Consider the following 17947-nt stretch of genomic DNA (forward strand, 5'->3'; position numbering starts at 1 on the left):
AACAACTTGCCATTATTGTGAAATTGTGGCCCCAACCAAATTGACAGCATTTTCTTTTCTCACAAAAACATGATGGCAGACTGGATGGTTACCAATGAATTGGTATCAGAAGACTCAGCACCAGAATATAAGTGTGTGTGTGTAAGAGGAAAGGTAACAGAATTTTAGTTCCAGGTTAAGCTTACTGATAAACAGTGATACAACGGATGTTTAGAATAGATTATTTCAGAATACACTATTTTTTAAGGATGTCCATCATGTATCTATGGTATTGAAACCCACTCACCCAGCATAATATATTTAACTGTTCAGAATTATTGTTTGTCTTATACTACTGTAAATGGAGCACCACATGATTTCATTCTCTCTGTAAACTAGCTTTTCATATTATTTTTAGTATAGAAAAAATAATATGAGGTATTTGAATCTTGTTTCTTAGCCACCTCTTAACTCTGGGTTACTTTTCATTAGAATGTTGCTTGATTGTTATTGGTGTATGTCTGTAATGCTTTTCACAAATGAAGCATTTGCAAAATAAAACTGAATATAGTCATCTATTTTGATTTATTGCAGGAGCCCTCTGGCACAAATGGAAGAGGAAAGGAGAGAGCATGTGGCAAAAATGAAGAAAATGGAAATGGAAATGGAGCAGGTATTTGAAATGAAAGTCAAAGAAAAAGTTCAGAAACTGAAAGACTCTGAAGCTGAGGTATGTATAGCTTGATAGAGAATTTACACTCTAGGATCAACTGAATAAAGTAATAAGAAGCAATACAGGTAGTCCTCAACTTGCGGCCACAATTGGGACCAGAATTTTCATTGCTAAGGTGATTGTTAAGTGAGTTGTGCCCGACTTAACATTTTTTGCCATGGTTGTTAAGCGAATCATTGCAGTTGTTAAGTGAATGTGTGGTCATTAAGCAAATCCAGCTTCCCCCATTGACTTTGCTGGTCAGAAACCAGCTGGGAAGGTCACAAATAGCGATCACATGACCCTGGGACAATGCAACTGTCATAAATACATGCCGGTTGCCAAATGCCCAAATTTTGATCATGTGACTATGGGGATGCTGCAACGATCATAAAAGTCATAAGTCACTTTTTTCAATGTTGTAAATTTGAACATCCGCTAAACGAATGGTTGTAAGTCAAGGACTACCTGTATAGTATTAATTTATCACTGTGATTGTGCTACTCTAAAGATAACTAAGCATATATGGATGTTTAATGGAAATAAAAGTACAATGATTATGTGATGATTATGGCTTACAGCTCATGAAAACCCCAAATCCACAATCTCAGAAAATTAGAATATTGTGAAAAGGTGCAATATTCTAGGCTCAAAGTGTCCCGCTCTAATCAGCTAATTAAGCCATAACACCTGCAAAGGGTTCCTGAGCCTTTAAATGGTCTCTCAGTCTGGTTCAGCAGGAATCACAATCATGGGGAAGACTGCTGACCTGACAGTTGTGCAGAAAACCATCATTGACACCCTCCATAAGGAGGGAAAGCCTCAAAAGGTAATTGCAAAAGAAGTTGGATGTTCCCAAAGTGCTGTATCAAAGCACATTAAAAGAAAGTTATGTGGAGGGGAAAGGTGTGGAAGAAAAAGGTGCACAAGCAGCAGGGATGACCGCAGCCTGGAGAGGATTGTCAGGAAAAGGCCATTCAAAAGTGTAGGGGACTTTCACAAGGAGTGGACTGAGGCTGGAATCAGTGCATCAAGAGCTACCACACACAGACGGATCCTGGACATGGGCTTCAAATGTCGTATTCCTCTTGTCAAGCCGCTCTTGAACAACAAACAATGTCAGAAGCATCTTACCTGGGCTAAAGAAAAACAGACCTGGTCTGTTGCTCAGTGGTCCAAAGTCCTCTTTTCTGATGAGAGCAACTTTTGCATCTCATTTGGAAACCAAGGACCCAGAGTCTGGAGGAAGAATGGAGAGGCACACACTGCAAGATGCTTGAAGTCCAGTGTGAAGTTTCCACAGTCTGTGTTGATTTGGGGAGCCATGTCATCTGCTGGTGTTGGTGCACTGTGCTTCATTAAGTCCAGGGTCAACGCAGCCGTCTACCAGGAGATTTTGGAGCACTTCATGCTTCCTTCCGCAGATGAGCTTTATGGGGATGCTGACTTCATTTTCCAGCAGGACCTGGCACCTGCCCACACTGCCAAAAGCACCAAAAGCTGGTTCAATGACCGTGGGATTACTGTGCTTGATTGGCCAGCAAACTCGCCTGACCTGAACCCCATAGAGAATCTATGGGGTATTGCCAAGAGAAAGATGAGAGACATGAGACCGAACAATGCAGAAGAGCTGAAGGCTGCTATTGAAGCATCCTGGTCTTCCATAACACCTCAGCAGTGCCACAAACTGATAGCTTCCATGCCACGCCGCATTGAGGCAGTAATTGCTGCAAAAGGGGCCCAAACCAAGTACTGAGGTGGCGAATATGTGGCCCTCCTGGTAGATTCAGAAGGGCCACAAAGGGGGGGAATATGAGGTAGTGCAAACTAAGGTACCAACTCAGGTGTAACATTTTTACCCAAAGATTGGACAGAAGGCCTGAAGGTATGAAACTTTGGTTCAGGCTACAACAGAGCTCTTAAGGCCTAAGCCTCTGACCCATGTCCTACTTCCCTTTCCTTGTCAGCCAACAACTGTGCTCAGCCGTTAGTATTTTTATCTTGACCCAGACATATGCATCCTGTTGTCTTCCTCTGAGGCAACCATATATCACATGTAAACTCTTTTTGCTGAAAACTCCTTTTTCTTTTGTTTATCCACACTAAGCATATTTCACTTCTCCATATGATGTTATCTACATTACCATATATTATTCCTCCCTATGTAACGCCTATACTATGACGTATGAATACCAGATGAATGTAACTGTATAAATGTATGCTGCTTTGGACCTTTCGGGGTTCAGACTCTTTCATGCTGAGTGCAGTTTGAATCTGCGCAAATAAACTTCCTACATTGAAGAGCTTGGCCTGGTCTCTGTCAATTTTTCCTACTTCAAATGGCGACCCAGATGGGACTATAGGTCAAGGCAATATTTTGCTGAGGGCTGTTCAACCCCTCGGGCCCATCGGGCAGTCACTCCTGAACATTCTCCAGGCGCCACGGGGGATCCAGCCTCCGGGAGACAGCAGTGACAACTCTTTGGTACCGACGGTGCTCTGATCGAGTCCAAGAACCCTGCAGTGTAGGAACGGTGGTCTGAACAATTCCTGGCCAGGACGGGGAAGTGGACAACGCGTTTCAGGCGACTATTTGTTAAACTCTGGTGTGCCTGTCTCATTTGAAGACAGAAGAGGGGGACTGATCACCCTCCTGGACTCAGGACAACGTCGTCCCTAAAGCAGTCCGTGTTAGGTTGTGTGGGAGGTTAAGCCATTGCAATTCCTATTGGTGACCGTTGGAACGTCCGGCACCGTAGGTCAGTGGCAGTGTATTAGTATGGGGGGGCATCAGAGTGTGCCCAACACACCGTTGCCATGCATGTTAAAAGGATTTGATGATTATTTTAGTGATCCTAAATATCCAAAGGGGAATAGGATTAAATTGAAATTTCTGTGTGAACAAGTATGGCCCACTTTAGGGACAGGCTGGCCTCCACAAGGTTCTTTTAGATGTGAGACTGTGGATGCATTATGGGGAATCCTAGCTGGGGATGATAAGAAATATGGTGACCAATTTCCATACATTGACCAGTGGGTGAATGCATTGGATGAGAGAAGTGATGATTTGTTACAGTGTCAGGCAGGAATGGTTCGTCTTTGTGTTGCCAGACCTATGGGAAAGAAGTTGAGGGTTGTGTCTAAATGGTTTAAGGATATAAAAATATCTGAAACTAAAGTGTCAGATGCTAAGAAAGAAGTGTTAGTTGAAGAAGAGGAAGTGATTCTCAGACCCCCTCCCTGTGTGCCTCAACCACCCCCTTTTCCTCCACCAGCAGCTGCGGCTGCAGCGTCTGGAGAGGCACAGCCTGTAGTGAGAAGAAAGTTTAAAGGAAAAGTGCCGATGGCTCCCGAGGATGAGGAGGAGAGCTCAGTAGCTGAAAGTGGTGAACCAAGTGAAGGTGAGGAGGATGAAAGGGAGGAGGAGTTAGTAGCTGGAGTAGATGTTTCGGTAGGAGTGACAACAAGGTCAGCTGCAGCTGAGGCAGCAGCTGCAAAGCGTGAGTTTTTGGCTCCCTTAAGACAAACTGACTGACTCAGGGAGCAGATGAAAGTCCAGAAGGGTTTTTGCGAAGATCGATTGACAATGTGTGACTGTTGAATGAGAGGTGCATAGCACAAAGTTATGATGATATTAGAAAGAAGTTGCGGAGGTTGGAAGGTGCTTTGGGGAAGAATACCAGTGAATTATTGGAGGAAGCAAGAAAAGTGTAGGGACAAAGTCAAAAAGAAAGAAAATGCCCGAGGTGAGGGATGCGAGGACAAGGCTGGAGGGGAAGACCTGGGTTAGGGTGAGGCAGGTCTGTTAGGATAATGCCTCCCAGGTTCCCCTACAGGGGACGAGGGGCAAGAGGAAATCAAGGGAATGGAGGGGGAAGAGACAGTGTGCGTGACATTGAAGGAATTGGATTGGCAGGAAAAAGTTGGACTGACTGACGGGGACCAGGTTTGGAGAAGACCCCCCCTGAGCTCTTGGTTACAATGAGTGTTGGGGGTCATCAGACAACGTTTTTGGTAGACACAGGAGCTGGGCGATCTGTTGTAAATAGTCCAGTATCTGCGCCTGGACCACATAAAATACAGGTCCAAGGGGTGTCAGGACAAGTATTGGGAAGACAGGTCCTGACGCCAGTAACATGTCTGTTTAATGGGACTCAGATCCAACATGAGTTTCTCTATATTCCTGAATGCCCCTCCCCCATGTCCCTGTGTATCACCCTGTGCCTCAAGTCCCACCACCAGTGGTTCCAGTCCAGCAGCCAGTGGTGAGTCCAGTTCAACCCGCAGATGTTGATAATGACACTAATCAAGTTCAAGGGATAGGAGCCCGAGGAACTCACCAAGAAATCCTATTAAAAGCACTAGAGCATTTTGTTCAAAATATCGAAGTTTTTAAAAATTGGCTATGTCAAGTACTAACCATATAGGTTAATAAAAGAAATTTATGTGCCTGATGGATCCCAGACAATATATAGTCCATTTTTGTTAGAGGAGTGTGGAGGTAGTGTCTTGTCTGTGTGTCTGTGTTGTGTCTAATAATAAAATAAAAAGGCCTTATTATTAAAAAAAGAAGAAACAACAACCAACAAACAAGGGAGCTCATTGGCTTCTGAACAGCTCCTTGTAATTATAATATCAGTTATTGATTTGTCAGAAGAAAGTATGAAATGAAATATCTGTATGTGAAATTGTTTATGCAAGCAGTTTGAATGGAAGTGAATGTATGGATATGCTAATCCTCTGTGGGTGAGAGAGAGTTTCACCCCCACCACAGACTGTGAAAGAAGCAGTAAACTGCAGAATTTCTTTTGTTTGTTTATTAAAAAGTGAAAAAACAATATAAGCATTTGCATGAAAAGTTTCATGGAAGATGTGTGAGAGAATTCATAGAAATGTATGTGAAGAAGAGAAAACTATTTTGTTAGTGGTGAGATTTTTGTGTAATTCTTTTTCTGTCTCCTCACCCTTGCTAATTGTGTTGCTTTAAGAGCGAGAGAGACAGAAAGGAAAAGGGGGGTCTAATCTTTTTAACTATTTTTTTCTGGTGTAGAATTCTGGTTTGAGGAAGCTGGGATGCATGTGAAATTTAATGTCTTAACCTACTTAATGGAAATTTGTTTTCATCTGAATGGAATCTGATTAAATTGGAATTTGACTAAATTTATATTAAGAGCGAAGAGTTGGTATTAGAATTTGATACAAAACTATTTCAGTAACTCAGAATATCTTATTAATCTTGTTTATTTTATTTATTTTTCTGGAGTTGCTTTTTGTTGTTGTCATTTTATTTTTTAATGTTTTTATGCCTGTGTGTGGGACACACTGATAGAAAATAATACCTAAAAGAATTGAAGAAATTGTAATTCAACCCTTATTTAAAACAAAGGAGTTGAGAAAATTTTGGGGATTATATATATATGAGTTATGCTGTTTGATTAAAAAAATTGTATTGAAAACTGTTAGAAAAGGAGCTTTAACAGAGTTTGGTGAGCGCTCCTTTGTTGGCTTTTCACTAGGTAATTTGTTTGTAAATGTAGTCAAAGAAATGGCTTGGAGGAGGTTTTGACCCAGAAGTGGGAAAAAGAGGCAGCCAGTAGTATTTTTGTCTAAAATTGACGTTTGAGGAAGTCTTGGTGGTTAGCATTTTTTATTAAGTGTGGTTAATTTTAAATGGACTCCTGAAGATCGTAGAGGACAGGAAAGCCTGGAGGAACGTTGTCCATAGGGTCGCGATGGGTCGGACACGACTTTGCAACTAACAACAACAACAATTTTGAATCAGAAAGACGAAAAGAGGTAACCACTTGTTCATAGCAAAGTAGTTGGGAAAACAAAAAGACAAAAAAACAGGACATAATGAAGGTGTGATAGTAGATGGGGAGGAAGAAAATGTGGGTGGAAGTTGGGAGAATTTCCCTCCCTTGGTCAGCACTAACCTGTGGATTTTATGCCGTTCAGCAAGTGCTGAAGTTGTTAATAAGGGAAAAGGAGAATATGCTTATGGAGACTTCAATACTTTTGGAGAAGAGAAATGTAGAGGACTGATTAATAGCTAAGGGCTATTAACAGTTGGCTCGTGTAAAAAACAGTTGGCTCGTGTAAAAAAAAAAAAGACAGAAGTTGGGCCAGAGTGACAGAAGGGCAATGAAGGAATGGATAATAGAAGGAGGAAACAGGAAAGTTGCTTTTAAGTTGGTTTGCACACACTTGTGAATTAAATGCATTACTGCTATTAATGGGGTCAGCACAAACGTGTGCACTGTATGCCTTAAAACACGTCTTAGAATGTTGAAGGAACAAGAATGTACAATAAGAAATATGGAAAGAGAGAAAAATAGGCAGTAGAAGAAAGTGTGAAGTGAATGTTGCCAGATGGGAGACGGAAGTTGAATAAAGCAATGTGGATACTCATGGTAACTAGGGAAACACTGAGAAGAAATGGAGGGAATTTGAAGTTGCAGGAATATGGGCAGAAAATAACCCTCCCGGATTTGCAACTCATAATAATAATAATAATAATAATAATAATAATAATAATAATAATAATAATAATAATAATAATAATAATAATGATAATAATAATAATAATTTTATTTGTATACCGCCCTTCTCCCGAAGGACTCAGGGCGGTGAACAGGGCAAACATATAAAAGTACAAAATTACAAAAGTTAAAAAGAATTAAACAAAATGCCCAAGCTAAAACAGTAGGTAAATATATTTACAACAACAATAAAATCCCAACCCATCCCCCATCAGGCCAGGCCGGCTTGTTCGAACAAATAAGTCTTCAGATCGCGCCGGAAGGAGCGAAGGTCGGGCGCCATCCGGAGCTCAACGGGCAACCGATTCCATAAATCCGGGGCGCCCACAGAGAAGGACCTCCCCCTTGGGGCCACCAGACGACATTCTCTGACCGGTGGCACCCTGAGGAGGCCCTCTCTGTGGGAACGCACAGGGCGGAGGGAAGTTGATGCTGGCAGCAGGTGATCCCCTCCCTAATGGAGGTGAAGCCTTTAGCGACACCAATTCATATTCGTCAGCACCCATGCTCTAATGAAGCCACTGCTGCGATATATGAAAGCATTCAAAAATATCTTAAAGCAGGGATTTTGGTGCCTGTTCAGTCACCTTGGAACACTCCCATTTTAGCTTGATTCCGCCGACTGCTAGGTGATTCTCAGTAATAACTTAAAGGATGTCTTTTTCATGATCCCAATCCACAAGGTTAGTCAGCCATTGTTTGCGTTTGAGTGGGAAAGCCTGGGGTCAGATCAGAAGAGGCAATACACATGGACTTGGCTTCCCCAGGGGTTTAAGAATTCACCCACCTTATTTGGTACTGCCCTAGAAAAAGACTTGCAGCATTATGTACCCCGACAACCTGGGGATATAGTTTTATAGTACATAGATGATGTATTGGTTACAGGCAAAACAGGAATTGTGTTGGGATAATACGAGAACTCTTTTGCATCTGTTATTAAAATGCGGTTATCAGGTGTCCAAAAAGAAAGCACAGTTGGTACAGCAGAAAGTAAGATATTTGGGATACGATATTGAGCATGGTCAGAGAGCCCTAGGACAGGAAAGGAAGCAAGCGATTCTAGCCATTGCTGAGCCAGTAAACAGGTGGCAGCTGTGAGGTTTTTGGGGCTGGCTAGTTTTTGCAGAATCTGGATACCTAATTTTGTACTGTTTGCAGCTCTGCTTTATACAGCTACAAAGGGGGGTGATTTTGAACATTTTCAGTGGGGAGGAGAACAAAGAAGAGCTTTCAATCTTGACCTATAGTCCCTTTGTACATAGATACAAAGTTGCATTGGGAGAGTTGATGCGGCAGGCGGGGGTTAAGGTGGAACGAATAAATCGCACTTTAAAGGAAAAGTGGCCTGATGTTTTGCTCTTAGCACTGTATTCTGTGAGGTGTGCACCATGAAGACAATACAGATTGTCCCTGTTTGAGTTGATGTTTAGCCGTCCTCCCACTCTGTTAAAATGAAGGGGGGAGTATGGAACATGGAGATGGTACAAGACCTAAATAAAGCAGGTTGAAAAGCTTCGCAATTATGTGACTAAGCAAACCCCTCCTAAATTAGAAACAAAGTTAACGTTTCCTTTTAAACCTGGAGACAAAGTCTGGGTGAAACATTGGAAGCGGGAACAATCAGAAGGCAGATGGAAAGGACTGTATGTTGTTATTATGTTTTCTCCTCTTGCTGTAATGATTGCAGGATCCAAATCTTGGATCCACTGGACAAGGGTAAAAGCAGCAGATGAACCTGAATGGGTGATGTTTAAAGATCCAGTGGCTCCTAGAAAGTTAATGTTTAAACGAAAATGATATAGGATTTGTTAGTGAAATTGGACTTATTTAAGAAACTTTAGTATATTCACTAAAAGGCTACTCTGCTAGAACCTTACCGGCAATAGGTTCTTCTACACACAGTAGTGAAGAACCCTTGCTAAGTCACTCTGGAAGCTGACTTTCTACGCAGGGGAGAAAAATGGAGAAAAGTTTATTTCTGCTATGGGTGTATTGTGTTGTACCACATGTAACAATGTTTGTATTTACAATTATTGACTTTGGAGTAAGCGAAAGGAAACAGTTCAGATTGTTCAATCATTTCTTGTAGGCATTGGAAATTGTAATGGAAATCATCCACTTAGTTTTAATCCTGAATATTGGAATTACAGTTTACCACATCCCTGTCAGTATCCACAGGCGTTTGATAGAATTGCTAAGGATGCTTGTCAAGCCAGGCAACCAGCCACTTTTGAAGCTTGTAAGTATGTGGGTTATGTGTACAGAAAGGGAATGTGTGCAAAAGCCCCATACAATGGAACACCCCCTCCTCTAATTTTGGAGTGTAGTATCCCAGTATTTTCAGGATATGAATGCATAAAAATGATCCCTCAGTGAGGCCTAGAACTTGTGTTTTGTATCTATCGGAGGATGGTTACAGAACACCAATAATTAGGCTGCAGGCTGTTGTGGATTTGGCAGGGCAATGCCTAGATCAGGGGTCAGCAACCTGAAACAGTGAAAGAGCCACTCGGAACCGGTTCCCTCACAAAAGGAAAAACTGGGAGCCGCAAAAAATGTGTGCGCATGTGTGTACATGCGTGCATGTGCAGAACAGGGTTTGACTGAAGAGTGGAGCCAAGGCGAGATATGCACCTATTTGAATTGATTGGTTAAACTTTTTTAGTCCCACTCTTTTTTTTGGACTGCACATGGCAGAGGACTGGGAGCTGCAGGAGACGGCTGAAAGAGCCGCATGCGGCTCCGGAGCCGCGGGTTGCAGACCTAGATAATGCCTTAAACTTGTTAGCTGAAACTACTGATAAAATCCGGACAGCTGTCTATCAAAACTGATTGGCTTTGGATTACCTATTAGCAAAAGAAGGTGGAGTGTGTGGAAACTTCAATCTTTCAAATTATTGTCTTCAAATTGATAAAATTGGACAAATAATCAAACAATTAACCTCTGAAATGAGGCAACTAACACACAATGCAGATCAAACCTGGAAGGGTTTTAATTTCCAAAAGATTTTCAGTGGATGGTTTCCCAAACTTCCAGGGTTACAAGCAATTGTGGCTTGCATAGGACTGATAGCTGCAGGATGTGTGTTGATTCCTTGTATTTTGCCTATCTTTATTAAAGCAATTTCCAATAGATTGTCCTTATTAGCAGAACGAAGGGCCATCGCACAGGTAATGGTGATGTGGGACTTTCACAAGGAACAGCTTGACAAACAGGGTGGCGAATATGTGGCCCTCCTGGTAGATTCAGAAGGGCCACAAAGGGGGGGAATATGAGGTAGTGCAAACTAAGGTACCAACTCAGGTGTAACATTTTTACCCAAAGATTGGACAGAAGGCCTGAAGGTATGAAACTTTGGTTCAGGCTACAGCAGAGCTCTTAAGGCCTAAGCCTCTGACCCATGTCCTACTTCCCTCTCCTTGTCAGCCAACAACTGTGCTCAGCCATTAGTATTTTTATCTTGACCCAGACATATGCATCGTGTTGTCTTCCTCTGAGGCAACCATATATCACATGTAAACTCTTTTTGCTGAAAACTCCTTTTTCTGTTGTTTATCCACACTAAGCATATTTCACTTCTCCATATGATGTTATTGTTGTGATTCAGGGTCAGCCTGTGGGTTCGGCAGTTGGGTCGGACGACTCAGAGGAGGAGGGGGGTGTTGAAGACCTTGCTGAGGGGGTTGAAGATCTTGCTGATGATAGCCCTCAGGCAGGCCCCTCCCACTTGGTCACCATGGAGACCCAGCTCTGTGAGCCTGACAGTGTGGATGAAGATGACCCACAGCTGGCCCTGTTCAAGGACGCCCGACGCAGGAGGCAGTCAAGTAGGAGTAAACAGAGGAAGGCAATGGGGCTTCTCGGAAGGAGGCAGAGAGAAGCCACACCCTGAACTCTTTATAAGGGGAATGTGTGGGGAGGGCTGGTTTGCTGAAAGCAACCGCTCGGATAGTGTTTCAAAGCTCCTGTATCTTGGTTCGTGTCTTGTTTGTTTTTGTAGTAATAAATTTGGCAGACGTAATTCCAGCCTCTTGCCGTTTGTAAAGGGGTTGCCTTTTCTGCAGGGCCGGTAGCAGGCTGGTACAGAACAGTTATCTACATTACCATATATTATTCCTCCCTATGTAACGCCTATACTATGACGTATGAATATGAAGATGAATGTAACTGTATAAATGTATGCTGCTTTGGACCTTTCGGGGTTCAGACTCTTTCATGCTGAGTGCAGTTTGAACCTGCGCAAATAAACTTCCTACATTGAAGAGCTTGGCCTGGTCTCTGTCAATTTTTTCTACTTCAACTACATATGCATGCTTATACTTTTCAGAGGTCCGATATTGTTCTATGTACACTCCTTGTTTTATTGATTGCATGTAATATTCTAATTTTCTGAGATTGTGGATTTGGGGTTTTCATGAGCTGTACGCCATAATCATCACAATTATGACAAATCACGGCTTGAACTATCTTGCTTTGCATGTAATGAGTCTATCTCATATATTAGTTTCCCCTTTTAAGTTGCATTACTGAAATAAATGAACTTTTTCACGATATTCTAATTTTTCGAGTTTCACCTGTATATGCAGGATGTCTCTGACAAATACAGGCAAGATTTCTCTATCCTATGACCTCTTACAATACAGATGGTTTGTCATTTTTCCAAGGAGCAAGGCACAGAGGTTGTACAGCATGGGTTTTCAAGAAACAGTCTATTTTGGTGGAAGTGGGTGATGATTCTAGAAGTATAAAATGGAAAATTAGTGTGCTAAACTGAATTTCAGATTTTTTTTGGTGGGGGCTGCTATCTCTCACTGCTATAGCACCTAATCCGGTTCAGTCAGCATGTTACTTTGCACCTCTCATTCTCCACCACATTCACATGACTAGGGTTGCTTCATCAGTTGAAGATCCTCATTTTTCTGAGACTCCATTCACAAGGAAAATCCCAAGGACAGTAGAAGCCATCTATTGCAGAATCCCATCCTATACAAAAGAAGGGCAGCAGGAAAAGAGTACAGTTAGCATGCTCGTCCCCTTCCACCCTGAAGCAATAGCATCATTAGACAACCCTTATCATCCAGTCATAGGTAATTATTTGGGGAAAAATCTTTCCTTCTTTTCAGGTATATATAATATCATGTACTGTGGTTTTTTTGTTTTTAGGCTAAGTAATGATATTTTTACCTTTCATTGTCCCTAAGGTGCTTTTTCAAAAGGCAACTGGACTTTTTTTTCCTTGAAGACATTTTGCTTCTCATCCAAGAAGCTTCTTCAGTTCTGATTGAATGGTGGAGAATGGAAGGATTTATATTCCTTGCAGTCATGTGGTCATTAGCCCTCTTTCTGAGAGTTGTTGAGGCCACTTGGAGGTTTATTTGTGCCCTCAGGGTCACCTGAATAGTGTAAATGGGTGTGGGACCTTCTTGGAACTGCTGAAAGGACTGTATTGTAAACAGGAGATAGGTGGTGTCGTATCCCTCCCCATCTGTTGAGAGAGGGCTGTTCAGTCTTAATGTAGATGGTGTCTTTGACCCCTCTTTCAAACCAGTGGTCCTCTCTGTGGATTTGCTGTCTTCAAAGAGTGACCTTTGTCTTTCAAATGCAGATGGACTGCTGAATCTTGTCCTGATGGGTTTGTTCTTCTATGTTGTGCCCTGAAAAAGCACTTGTAAGGACCTGCCTCAACTAGTGCTCCCAAGAAAGCAGAACTCTTGAAACTGGCATTGTTTTAACAGGAAATTTTATTGAGAGTTAGTGATAGTAGTAGAGCAAGGCAAGATCTAAAGTCTTCCCATGCAAAATGTCACATTAAAACTGCCTGTTCAAACCCCTCCCCAGTGTCCAACCATCAGGTTTGATTTTAGCCAATCCATAGGTGTGAAGTTTTTATGGGAACCAGAGCGATAAAATGCAGTTCTCAAGGTTTCAGTTCCTCTGTGGTCCTGTCTCATCTGAATGGCAATAAGGCAGATAGCTGCAGGCACATTGCTCCCACCTTTCACACCCAGAGAAGGTCACTTCAAAGTAGATAGATCAAAGCAAAGGAAATACATCTCAGAGCCCACAGAATCTCCCCCCCCCCACTGTCCCAACACAATGGTAGTACCCGAAAATGAAATGCACACGCAAGTGAAATGAACTAAATGAAATGGATTAAATTCATTGAGGGTCTGACAGCACATTTGTGACAACCATGACCTGGTTGACTAGAATCTCCATAGATATTTACCTTTCATTATTTCTGTGGAAATGGGAGATTGTGCATATTGACAGTTCCTTAACTGTTATATAAATAACATGCATACATGTAAAGGAAACATGTATATGAAAACATGCATATTACTGAAAATGTACAAAATGTACAGGTGAAACTCGAAAAATTAGAATACCGTGCAAAAGTTCATTTATTTCAGTAATGCAACTTAAAAGGGGAAACTAATATATGAGATAGGCTCATTACATGCAAAGCAAGATAGTTCAAGCCGTGATTTGTCATAATTGTGATGATTATGGCTTACAGCTCATGAAAACCCCAAATCCACAATCTCAGAAAATTAGAATATTGTGAAAAGGTGCCATATTCTAGGCTCAAAGTGTCCCACTCTAATCAGCTAATTAAGCCATAACACCTGCAAAGGGTTCCTGAGCCTTTAAATGGTCTCTCAGTCTGGTTCAGTAGGAATCATAATCATGGGGAAGACTGCTGACCTGACAGTTGTGCAGAAAACCATCATTGACACCCTCCATAAGGAGGGAAAGCCTCAAAAGTTCCACGAACTTCTTTGTTTCCCTGCACATTTCTTCTGGTCATAGCTCACTTTTTTCAGTGCTGTTGTAATTTTGAATGGTCACTGAACAAATGGTTGTAAATCGAGGACTACCTGTATACTTTATTTGCTAGCTGTTTTATCCTTTTAAAATACTGCCCCAGACCCTTTTTGGACTGTTAAATTTGATGACACTACTCCCTCTTAAATATTTATCATACTGAATATTTTCCTGCGAATACTTCCATTAAGAAAAATAGAAAACTTAAGATACCAGCCCTATAGCAAAATGAAGGATTTTCAATCAAGCTGAGCCACTATGTTTTTAGAAAATGCTGCCCATACATATCCTCAGCCCTGACCCTCACCTTTGCTTATCTTGGGGAGAAAAAAAAATCCCATAACTTGGTAATATTCTGTATGTGAGATGTCATGTATAAGGGAGTGTGTATCAGTGTCCCACAGCAGCAACGTTGGGGGCAGTTGAAAGAAAAGATTGTTAAGGTGTGGAATTAGATCAATTATATCAGTTGAGCATTTTAATCCTCAGGAGTGCAGAAAGAAATTGCTTGCTGTCACACCTCAGCAGGTAAGCTTAGAGTGAAGGAAAGAAATGGAGACAGGTGACCCTTTCCCATAATTTGAATGAGGGTAGGAAGGGTGTAAAAAGAGAATTTTGAGAAATATCATTTAAAGTGGTCGCATTCTTTGAGTGCCATTTTAAAAATGTTATTATACTATATCACTGAAAGGATGTTCGGGAGTACGTGCATATTTTCTAGACTACCTTAGGTTTGAGATACTAAACGCACATACAGTGAGGGGAAAAAAATATTTGATTGCCTGCTGATTTTGTATGTTTGCCCACTGACAAAGAATGATCAGTCTATAATTTTCATTATAGGTTTATTTTAACAGTGAGAGAATAACAAGAAAAAAAATCCAGAAAAATGCATTTCAAAAAAGTTATAAATTGATTTGCATTTCAATGAGTGAAATAAGTATTTGATCCCCTATCAATCAGCAAGAGTTCTGGCTCCCAGGTGTCTTCTATACAGGTAACGAGCTGAGAGGGAGTGCTCCTAATTTCAACTTGTTACCTGTATAAAAGACACCTGTCCACAGATGCTATCAATCAATCAGATTCCAAACTCTCCACCATGGCCAAGACCAAAGAGCTGTCCAAGGATGTCAGGGACAAAATTGTTGTTGTTGTTGTTAGCTGCGAAGTCGTGTCCGACCCATCGCGACCCTATGGACAACATTCCTCCAGGCCTTCCTGTCCTCTACCATCTTCTGGAGTCCATTTAAGCTCATGCCTACTGCTTCAGTGACTCCATCCAGCCACCTCATTCTCTGTCGTCCCCTTCTTCTATTGCCCTCAATCTTTCCCAGCATTAGGCTCTTCTCCAGTGAGTCCTTCCTTCTCATTAGGTGGCCAAAGTATTTGAGTTTTAGCTTCAGGATCTGGCCTTCTAAAGAGCAGTCAGGATTGATCTCCTCTAGGACTGACCGGTTTGATCGCCTTGCAGTCCAAGGGACTCGCAGGAGTCTTCTCCAGCACCAGAGTTCAAAGGCCTCAATTCTTTGGCGCTCAGCCTTTCTTATGGTCCAACTTTCACTGCCATACATTGCAACTGGGAAGACCATAGCCTTGACTATACGCACTTTTGTTGACAGGGTGATGTCTCTGCTTTTTAGTGTGCTGTCTAGATTTGCCATGGCTTTCCTCCCCAGGAGCAAGCGTCTTTTAATTTCTTGGCTACAGTCCCCATCTGCGGTGATCTTGGAGCCCAGGAAAATAAAATCTGTCACTACCTCCATTTCTTCCCCATCTATTTGCCAGGAATTGAGAGGGCCGGATGCCATGATCTTGGTTTTCTTAATGTTAAGTTTCAACCCAAGTTTTGCACTCTCCTTCTTCACCCGCAACAAGAGGCTCTTTAGTTCTTCTTCACTTTCTGCCATTAGAGTGGGACAAAATTGTAGACCTACAAAAGGCTGGAATGGGGTACAAGACTATCGCCAAGCAGCTTGGTGACAAGGTGACAACAGTTGGTGCGATTATTCGGAAATGGAAGAAACACAAAATAACTGTCAATCTCCCTTGGTCTTGGGCTCCATACAAGATCTCACCTCGTGGAGTTTCAGTGATCATGAGAACGATGAGGAATCAGCCCAGAACTACACGGGAGGATCTTGTCAAGATCTCAAGGCAGCTGGGACCATAGTCACCCAGAAAACAATTGGTAACACACTACGCTGTGAAGGACTGAAATTCTGCAGTGCCTGCAAGGTCCCCCTGCTCAAGAAAGCACATGTACAGGCCCGTCTGAAGTTTGCCAATGAACATCTGAATGATTCAGAGGAGAACTGGGTGAAGGTGTTGTGGTCAGATGAGACCAAAATAGAGCTCTTTTGCATCAGCTCAACTTGCTGTGTTTGGAGGAGGAGGAGGAATGCTGCCTATGACCCCAAGAACACCATCTCCACCGTCAAACATGGAGGTGGAAACATTATGCTTTGGGGTGTTTTTCTGCTAAGGGGACAGGACATCAAAGGGATGATGGACGGGGCCATGTACCATCAAATCTTGGGTGAGAACCTTCTTCCCTCAGCCAGGGCATTGAAAATGGGTCGTGGATGGGTATTCTAGCATGGCAGTGACCTAAAACACATGGCCAAGGAAACAAAGGAGTGGCTCAAGAAGAAGCACATTAAGGTTCTGGAGTGGCGTAGCCAGTCTCCAGACCATAATCCCATAGAAAACCTGTGGAGGGAGCTGAAGGTTTGAGGTGCCAAAAGTCAGCATCGAAACCTTAATGACTTTGAGAGGATTTGCAGTGAGGAGTGGGACAAAATCCCTCCTGAGATGTGTGCCAACTACAAGAAACGTCTGACCTGGGCTTCTGGTTCCAGATCCCGGCACAGCCAGACGCGCAATGGAATCGTTCCTCACGCCTGGATTTCTTCATCGGGGGGCCACTGTAAGGGGGTCAAAAGTCGCCCTGGAGGGGCGACGAGCGGGGAAGAGGTCTCTCCAGTCGGCGGTAGAAGGGCGGCGGCCCTCCCGTCAGCTTGGAGCTACTCTCCGAACCAAAGAAGAAAGGATCGGCCACTCCCATGGCCCATCGTTTAGACGTCTCCTGCCAAAGCCAAAATCACAACACAGCACTTGAAAACACTTGAAAACTGGGTGAGAATTGCCTTCTTCTTTTCCTAATTGACTACTCTTCCTGTCAAAGCTTTCCAAATTTGTTTCCCCTTGCAAGGAGAGAGGGAAGGGTTTTTTTCCCCCACCCTCCTTAATAGCGGCCTTTGTCTACATTGGGAGAGAAAAGAAAAAGCCTTGAACTACATGATACTGAATAATTGGACTTACTGCCTTTCTACCTTTGGCCCAAAATTCCTATATTAATAGAAATGGACTATTCTACCTATCAATCTAAAAAAGGAGACAAAAAAGAAAAATCTGTTACAGCAAGTGAATACCCCTGGCAAACAAGCTTGCTTACATTTTGGACCGAACTTGGCATTAAGATAAAAACCTGAAACAGCTGGAGATGAATTTGGCTTAGACTTGTGGAGGTGGACACTTACTGATTTTTTTTTGAAAAATAGCCTCCACTAAGGACTATTTATAATTACTACAAAATGGAGAACGATCAGCCACAAATCTTGCTTGACTATAATCTTATATTTGAAACAATCTATAGAGTCACTCCCCTTCATGAATTACTGCCTTGTCGTGGCGAAGGGGCTTGCGTAATTCAATGAAGCTATGAGCTATGCTGTGCAGGGCCACCCAAGATGGACAGGTCATAGCAGAGAGTTCTGAAAAAACGTGATCCACTGGAGAAGGAAATGGCAACCCACTCCAGTATCTTTGCCATGAAAACCCCATGGACAGTACCAAAAGGAAAAAAGATATGACGCTGGAAGATGA

At 42.4% G+C, this 17947-nt stretch overlaps 1 protein-coding gene across 1 annotated transcript in view; it reads left to right on the plus strand.

Moving 5' to 3' along the window:
* LOC308676566 (septin-7-like) overlaps positions 1–17947 on the plus strand; it is a 213133-nt gene that overhangs the window by 187685 nt on the left and 7501 nt on the right. Inside the window, exon 11 of the mRNA XM_081342443.1 lies at positions 574–709. Coding sequence (XP_081198569.1) covers positions 574–709 — 136 coding nt within the window. The remainder of the gene's footprint in view (positions 1–573; positions 710–17947) is intronic.

Source organism: Vipera berus (assembly GCF_964194415.1).
Source record: "Vipera berus genome assembly, chromosome: W".
Taxonomy (NCBI): Eukaryota; Metazoa; Chordata; class Lepidosauria; order Squamata; family Viperidae; genus Vipera; species Vipera berus.